This window comes from Grampus griseus (assembly GCF_964374135.1).
Source record: "Grampus griseus genome assembly, chromosome: 13".
In the NCBI taxonomy this organism is placed as follows: Eukaryota; Metazoa; Chordata; class Mammalia; order Artiodactyla; family Delphinidae; genus Grampus; species Grampus griseus.
The window spans coordinates 7,034,875-7,043,501 of record NC_139007.1 but is presented as its reverse complement, the minus strand read 5'-3'; the positions used below and the strand labels follow the sequence as shown (position 1 = coordinate 7,043,501).

Below are 8,627 nucleotides of genomic sequence, written 5' to 3'. Positions count from 1 at the left end.
TAGTAAATTTAAACACCAAGAAAACTTTCAGGTAAGTCTGAAACTGTAAAATTCAGAAATCAAAGGCCAGATACAAGCTGATGAGATTATAAGACGCACATCGCCGTCAGTCTGCTAAATCATAAGATGTCATTTCCTCTTGAAGAAGAACTAATGATATGATTTGCTTGCATATTTCATAGAAAACTCTGAATAAAAATCATAATAATGGTGAAACAAGACACATGGAATGAATTTGGAAAAATTCTAAAGAGACTGATCTCACCATTACTATAGGAATAGAATTCCAATTTTTGCTCTTAATGTCTGGCCTACATCAAAAAAAAAGTCACCCATGAATCATGAGGGTCTGACAGTACTAAGAAAGCTCCAACAGCAGGAGGGATGGCTGGGAATCAAGTCGTCCTCAGGTACGGTTATTTCCCACCTGTCTGCTGACGGGCGTGAGAGACGGGATACAGGCAGTCTCCTGGGTTACACCTTCCACTGGGTCCTGGGGGGCCCTGGGGCCCTGGGGCACCTGGTGAGCCTGGCAGGCCCGGAGCTAATGAAATAAAAGACCCCATCAGAACACAGGTCAACATATGGCATTTGCTCCCTCCCTCCAACCAACGTGGGTCATTCAGTGTCACCTGCAGCGATACCTAAGGGCCATCGGGGAGCAGGCATGGCTTCTATTTTGGGAGGTCTGCTCATGTTGTGAAGAAGATAATATCACTATTACCTGAGGTCCCAGGAAGTCCTGGGCTCCCTGGAAGCCCCATTCCCGGTTCCCCTCTTTCTCCCTTCTGTCCTCGGTAGCCTAAATGGGAGATATACAAAAAGAGAGACAAAAAAGTAAGCGTGTTCTCTGGCAACAGACTGATATACGTTCAGGAAATATTTTGAGGTGTATATTGAAAATCCACCCAGTGGACTATCTTCACACATTTATATCTGAAAACTATGTTACAGAGATTCAATACAATCCTAGATCCTAGAGAGAACAGTGGAGTGAACACTAAATAGATACATATTCACGTTTAAAATATCACCAGGATTTCTTTTATGTGAGTGACCTTCATTTAACAAACGTGAGCAGTAAGGAGAAATGTTTGGACTTAGGGTCATTTGAAAGCACCCTTCCAAATCTATATCTAAACATTTCTGCAGGAAAATGACATTTACCACCTGAGGTATATTTAATAGTTCAACCCAGCTCCTGCTATTACAGACACCTCGTTAAGGTGGCTCTCAAGTCATCTCAGTGAGGGCTTAAGATCATAGGCTAAAAACATGAGGAGGAAAGAAACATAAGTGAAGATACATGAACTTCCGATTAACAAGAGGGTTAACGACACCGAACGCAATTCCAAACGAACAACGTAGGTGCTAGAGCTACATATTTAAACTCAGTTCTCAGATTTCAATATAATGCAAAATATATCATTCCATATGGATTTCAGTGCCTATGGCATCACAAAACAAGAAACAATAACTTGTGTATTTGTATAATAAGGTAACATTGACACGTGTCCTGTCAAATGTAACAACTTGTTTGTACAGATCTCTCACATCATTAGGTAAATACAGACCGACTATTAACAGATAAAGATGTTGAAGTGGACAAAGCACATGAGAACTTTCTACTCTTAACTTTCCTAAAAAGGTCCCAAGCTCATTCCTTATGAAGTCTCCCCAGAAGCCTTAGGGTCTTATTTATTTCTTATTTATTTATTTTTGGCTGTGTTGGGTCTTCGTTGCTGCGCGCAGGAAACGTGGAAAACGTTGCTTTCTCTAGTTGCGGCGAGCAGGGGCTACCCTTCGTTGTGGTGCGCGGGTTTCTCACTGTGGTGGCTTCTCTTCTTGCGGAGCACGGGCTTTAGGCGCGCGGGCTTCAGTAGTTGTGGCGCACGGGCTTAGCTGCTCCGCGGCATGTGGGATCTTCCTGCACCAGGGATCAAATCCGTGTCCCCTGCACTGGCAGGTGGATTCTTTACCACTGCGCCACCAGGGAAGTCCAGGGTCTTATTATTATTATTATTATTTAACATCTTCATTGGAGTATAATTGCTTTACAATGGTGTGTTAGTTTCTGCTTTATAACAAAGTGAATCAGCTATACATATTTTTTCCACAACAACACTTCAGATAGGAACGCTAATAAGGTCAAAAACAACGTCCCCATTCTCTAGAATTAAGCTTTTCACCCTTTGGGGTAGGCCTCTCTCGAAATTTGGAAAAGACTGAAAGGCTGGTCTATCTGCAAACAGACATGTGTTTTCTTGGCCCCTAGGTACAGGATGAGAGTTTGATATCAGTGTAGCTTACGTAGGAAAAAATATAAAACAACAGCAGTGCCCTAATCCAAAACATCTAGAGCTTCTCATCATTGAAGAACTGTGCTTGCTGGAGTTTTTAAGGTGTTAGACTTTATTTCCCTTTCAACACAAGGGATTTACTTCTAAAGCTGTAAATCAGTGCATTTACATGCACGCTGGGAAAATGAGGTCAGAAAAAGAGTGTTACTGGCATTTGGGAGGATGACTCTTCATGTGGGACCTTACAAGCTGTCTGCAAGCCTTCCACATTGTCTGGCCTGCTTGTTCTGGCCCACTAATTGGCCACTGAACCCGTCACCATACTGACACACATATGCCTCCCATTTCCTAAGGCCCCTACTGCTAACAGATCTGAAGGGTCAAATCTATCTCAGTCACGTCAACTACTCTATGGGCCACTGGCTTATACATAACAGGTGGTTTCTTTCATTACAAACCAATAACAGCTGAACTTTAGAAGTTCAAAAGTAAGAACCATCATTCCCAATACCACCCCTCCAAAATTGATGTGGGATAGAATGGCTGGATCCGTTTTCTCCTAGTAACCCCCCCAAAGCAACTCCCACTTTTGGGGGCTGGGAATAAAGGACACCAAGGAAAGCACTCCTCCCACAGCACAGTGGGAAGGCAATAATCCGAAACCCAAAGGATGGTTAAAATCGAAAACTGTCTGGAAATGCTTTTGAACTAAAAAATAGGCATCAACAATTGCCCTTTGGGGAATTTAGGAAAAGTGCAAACAAGGTGACCCAACTCAGAATCATATTGGCATCTACTCTCACTGCAAGAAGAGCAGGTGCTGAAAGGATGTTCAACAAGATTCATGTTGTTTTCATGCCTGCTAACACTACATCCATTCTGCAGCCCATGGATCAAGGAGTCATTTTGACTTTCAGGTCTTATTATAAACTCCCATATTTCACGAGTTTTATTTTTTGGCTGCATTTCTGGCATGTAACAAATCCTGAAAAGGAGATATGCAAACGTTGAGGAGACACCTGAGTTATAATCAAGATATGTCTGTGGTCAGAACCCTCTGGTGGGACAAGAGTTTTGTTAATTTTACTAAACATTCTTTTTAAAAATGTTGGAGGGCTTCCCTGGTGGCGCAGTGGTTGAGAGTCCGCCTGCCGATGCAGGGGACACGGGTTCGTGCCCCAGTCTGGGAAGATCCCACATGCTGCGGAGTGGCAGGGTCCGTGAGCCATGGCCGCCGGGCCTGTGTGTCTGGAGCCTGTGCTCTGCAACGGGAGAGGCCACAACAGTGAGAGGCCCGCGTATCGCAAAACAAAAAAAAAAGAACTGGATCTGAAGCCCCATCAGGAGTGGAAACAGTAGATGAGGTCTCCTCAGCAGCACAGCAGATAAAACCCAGAGAAATCTTTCACGGAAGTGAAGGCCAATGAGTGGTGAACAGAGGTCTTGTTTCCAAAAGCTGCACGAACACTGCTGACCTGGCACGGCCTCTGCCCGAGAGCCTTCCAGATGGGCCTTCCAGGTGGGCCTTCCCTGCATGGGAGGGAGCCCGAGACAGGGGTTTGTGTGGACAGGTGACTCTAGTTCCAGAAAGGTTTTCCTTGCTATCCTGACCATGCATTGCTCTTGTCCCCTTAGATGGCCACTGTGTGAAGCATCTGTCCAAGATCTTTCTCCTATTGGTGTTAACAGTCCTGGTTCTTCACATGGTTTGAGGCATCAAACATCCTCAGATGGGCTATCAAGGTCTTCCTTCCCATCTCCTACACTCTGAATTCACAACAGACCCAACTAGCAGAAGATGGTAATTAACCACCCTTTACACAATGGTACACACACAAGGCTACACCTGCTTCTACACTTGCTTCCAATTCCCTGCCAAAACTCTCTGTGACCTAAGAGAAACTAGGTAGAAAAGACAGTTCAGGTAAACTAGAGTGATTCACTGCCATTGTTTTACACTGTGCTAGCTAAACCAGAAGGCTTGTCAGTCTCAGTGGGAAGTTAGGACCCTCACAAACCCCATGACCGGGGAAAGCTGTGCCCCTTTCAGGGGAGGGAGGACACAGCAATCACCTCTGGGCCCTTCCTACAGAAAATAGAGAAGCCGTAGGAAGGAAAGTGAACTAGTGAAAGGGAAATAACTCTCCGCATATATAGTATTTTGAACTGTATTCCTATGTGATATTGGTGTTAACTTTCTCTTTTCTCCTTGATCCATTCATCTGTTGATGGACACTTAGGTTGCTTCCCTGTCTTGGCTACTGTAAATAGTGCTGCTATGAACACTGGGGTGCATGCATCTTTCCAGATTAGCATCTTTGTCTTTCTCCTTTACACAAGCTTTTGATTATTCCAAGGAGAGCCCTTGAGTTCCTCTATAATAACACATGAAAAGCAGTGTCTCTGGTCTTTACTCTCACAGTACGTACTCATTGGATCTAATGCTTCCTTGTCAGAGCTGTGAATCTTCTAAACCAGGGTCCCCTTGGCCCCTCTGCTGATTGCCAATCACACTTCTAGAAATGCTCTTGCCAGCTAAATTTAGCCAAGCTACATTTAAGATCATGTCTCTTATCAAGTTATCATCAGTGGAGCAAATTTTGTTTTTGCCAATTTAAGTCTTGCTTTGAAAAATTTAAAAACAACATGAGAATTTTTTTTTTTTTTAGTTCAGAAGTTACCATCCACAACTTTTAGCAGAAGAAAAAGGATTCTAAAATTTCTCAAAAATATATTTCGGACCCAAATCACTAGTCATAGTAGCAGGTCTTAAGACTTTTTCCTCAGTTTCTTTAAGATACTAAGATACTAAGATTCTTGTTGTCTACTTACATTAACTGCGACGCATAAATGACTAGAAATTTGCAGATAATAATGATAAATAAGCACATTATTGCTGTTATTATCATAATAAGTATTGTTATTAAATACATTTAGATTAGCAGATAATTATCAGTCAGGTTTAAACTGGAATGAATTAAAAATTTATTTCTAGAATATCAAATATTAACAAGATATCCTATATTAAATCATTATATATACATATTTTTATATAAATTTATAAAACACATACCAAGTATATATATTATATATAATCTAATATACATATTTTTAATGTATATTAATATATATTTGTAATGTATATAAATAGATATAATTTTTGCCTTAACTGTGATTAGCATGTTATAAATACTGAGAGTTAAAGAGTTGGTAAACAAATATTGTCCTCAAAGACGTACCTTGGGGCCCAGGGTCTCCTGGTGGCCCAGGCAACCCATCCTTTCCTGGTGGACCAGGCCTCCCATGAGCTTGGGCAGCCAGCATTGCTGCTGGCAGCTTGAGCTGAGACAGGAACACAGCCATCCTCTCTTCATTGATGAAAGGGAAAATAATATGCATGTTATGGAAATACTTTTTATGTCAAAAGTTTTCAAATATTTTTACATAAAATTCAACAAAAAATTACTTGGTTTTCAATTTAAGCACATCTAATTTACCAAGTGGTCTGAGCGTGGAGAGATTTTTTTGATTGTTCAAGTAAAACAGATTGTACAAAGTTGTTTGAATACGGATGCAGATGAGTTGTGTTGATCAGAGGACTGAGAACCTTCAGTGCTTCAGAGATGTTGCCCATCTAGAAGACAATACCCTAGAGCAGGGGTCCATGGCCCATTAGGAACCGGGCACACAGCAGGAGGTGAGCGGCAGGCAAGCGGGGCGAAGCTTCGTCTGTATTTGCAGCTGCTCCCCAGGGCTCGCATTACCGCCTGAGCTCCGTCTCCTGTCAGATCAGCTGCAGCATTAGATTCTCATAGGAGCACAAACCCTACTGTGAACTGCACATGCGAGGGATCTAGGTTGCATGGTCCTTATGAGAATCTAATGCCTGATGACCTGAGGTGGAGCTGAGGCGGTGATGCTAGCGCTGGGGAGCGGCTGCAAATACAGATCATCATGAGCAGAGAGGTTTGACTGCACAGAGACCATAATAAAACAACTGCTTGCAGACTCATATCAAAACCTTACCAGTGAGTGGCAAGTGACAATTAAGCTGCACCTTATGGAGTAGACTGGACATAAGCAACGCACATCGGGTGTCACTGTCTTCCATCACCCCCGGATGGGACCATAGAGTTGCAGGAAAACAACAAGCTCAGGGCTCCCACTGATTCTGCATTATGGTGAGCTGTATAATTAGTTCATTATATATTACAGTGTAATACTAATAGAAATAAAGTACACAATAGATGTAATGCGCTTGAATCATCCCCAAACCACTCCCGTCCCCGGTCTGTGGAAAAACTGTCTTCCACGAAACCAGTCCCTGGTGCCAAAAAGGTTGGGGACCGCTGTCCTAGAGCCTAATTAACCTCTGGTAATGACTTGAGGAGAGAATTCAGGTTCATATTAAAAACTGGTTGTTATAATACATTTAAGCCACTTTCCAGCAGTGCTGTGAATGTGCGGTGTGGTGGTTTAAAATATGTGGACAAGGTCTTTGACACTCCCTTCCAAATGGAATTAGGTGGAGCCTAATCCCCCTATTCTGGAGTGTGGGCTGAACTTCCTTTCACTTCTAATGAATAGAAGAAAGGCAAGTGGGGACACTAAGTCATAAAGCCTCGTGGCTTCCTGGCTGCTTTCTCTCTTAGATTCTCATTCTGGGGGAAGCCAGCTGCCGCGTCGTGAGAGCATGAAGAGACCCACATGGGGGTGAGCTGAAGCCACCTGCCAACAGCCACGTGAGCGAGCCCGGAGGTGGATCTTCCCGCCCCAGCTGAGCCTTCAGAGGACGTCAGCTCTGGCTGACACCCTGAAAGCAACTTCATGACAGACGCCGAGACAGAGCCACACAAGTAAGTGACCCTTTAAGTCCCTGATCCACAGAAAACGCACGATAATAAACACTGTTGTTTTAAGCCGCTAAAGTTTTGAGATATTTTCTTATGCAGCAATAGATAACTCATATGGTATGTGACACTTTATATCCTTGAACAAAACTGCATTATTGAGAAGTTTATTTATTGAAAAGATGGGTCACTGGCTTCCTATTCATTATGGTTTCATGGCACTGTTTAATTTCTATACTGGGCTAATCCTTTACTTTGTCAACAATTTATGCTTTTTAGAGAAAATGTTCTGTTATACACCCTCAATATTATTCTTTTTTTCTTTTTGTTTTTGGTTTGATTTCCAGTTAGTTCCATCAGTCAGCCAAGGTTTTAGTAGGAAGGATGTCTCATTTGGCCCAAGGGACAAACGCAGCATTGCTGTCGAGGAGTATGCGCCCAGGGAATGCCAACTGCAGACCGAGCGAAACCAGCAAAGTCTCTGTGCATTTCTGTGAACCTCAAGAAAACGCTGAAACTAAGAACACACGTTACAGGAAGTTGACAAGCTATCCAGAACATTTAAAAATCTTTTGTCAGTGTGGAGTGATGTGACCTTTATGACCTGAATACGTCCTAAATCTTCTCAAGGACACATCACTGTCATCTGCCCTTTGTTCATCCACCAGGCTGCCTGGAGCCCAACCCTGTTCCTCTGGGTCCTAAAGAGAAAGTCCAGGGAGGGGAGGCAGGACTGGGTAAGAGTGCTACCTCGGGTGAGCTCGGCTGTCTGACCGTGAGTGTGTCCTACAGGGTACATTGAATGTCAGTGCTTAGGGTCAACAAAAAAGTGACTCTGCATCATAGGACGTTGGTGCATTAATAACTCATAACATTTAAAGGGTCTGGAAAATGAACACCAAAAAATGTAAATATGAAAATATAAATTAAAAGTTTCACCCTAAAATTCCTAAACAAGTCAAATTATTAACCAAATTAAACATTCTCTATAAGCAGGGCTTTGCATTGGGCCTTTAACATTTTCTGCATTAAGTGCTCTTGTTCAGAAATCATGGAGAATTACTCACCCAAAAAAGAAACAAAATTGAGTTATTTGTAGTGAGGTGGATGGACCTAGAGTCTGTCATACAGAGTGAAGTAAGTCAGAAAGAGAAAAACAAATACTGTATGCTAACACATATATATGGAATCTAGAAAAAAAAAATGGTTCTGGAGAACCTAGGGGCAGGACAGGAATAAAGAGGCAGATGTAGAGAATGGACTTGAGGACAGGGGGAAGGGGAAGGGTAAGCTGAGACAAAGTGAGAGAGTGACATGGACATATATATACTACCAAATGTAGAATAGATAGCTAGTGGGAAGCAGCCGCATAGCACAGGGAGATCAGCTCGGTGCTTTGTGACCACCTAGAGGGGTGGGATAGGGAGGGTAGGAGGGAGACGCAAGAGGGAGGGGATATGGGGATATATGTATACAT

General features: G+C 42.8%; 1 protein-coding gene across 1 annotated transcript in view; it reads right to left on the bottom strand.

Moving 5' to 3' along the window:
- Positions 1-416: 416 nt before the first annotated feature.
- Positions 417-8,627, bottom strand: part of COL19A1 (collagen type XIX alpha 1 chain) — a gene marked incomplete at both ends in the record, with an annotated part of 350,042 nt that continues 341,831 nt past the window's right edge. The window contains 3 exons of the mRNA XM_082669016.1: positions 417-544; positions 725-802; positions 5,540-5,668. Coding sequence (XP_082525142.1) covers positions 417-544; positions 725-802; positions 5,540-5,668 — 335 coding nt within the window. The remainder of the gene's footprint in view (positions 545-724; positions 803-5,539; positions 5,669-8,627) is intronic.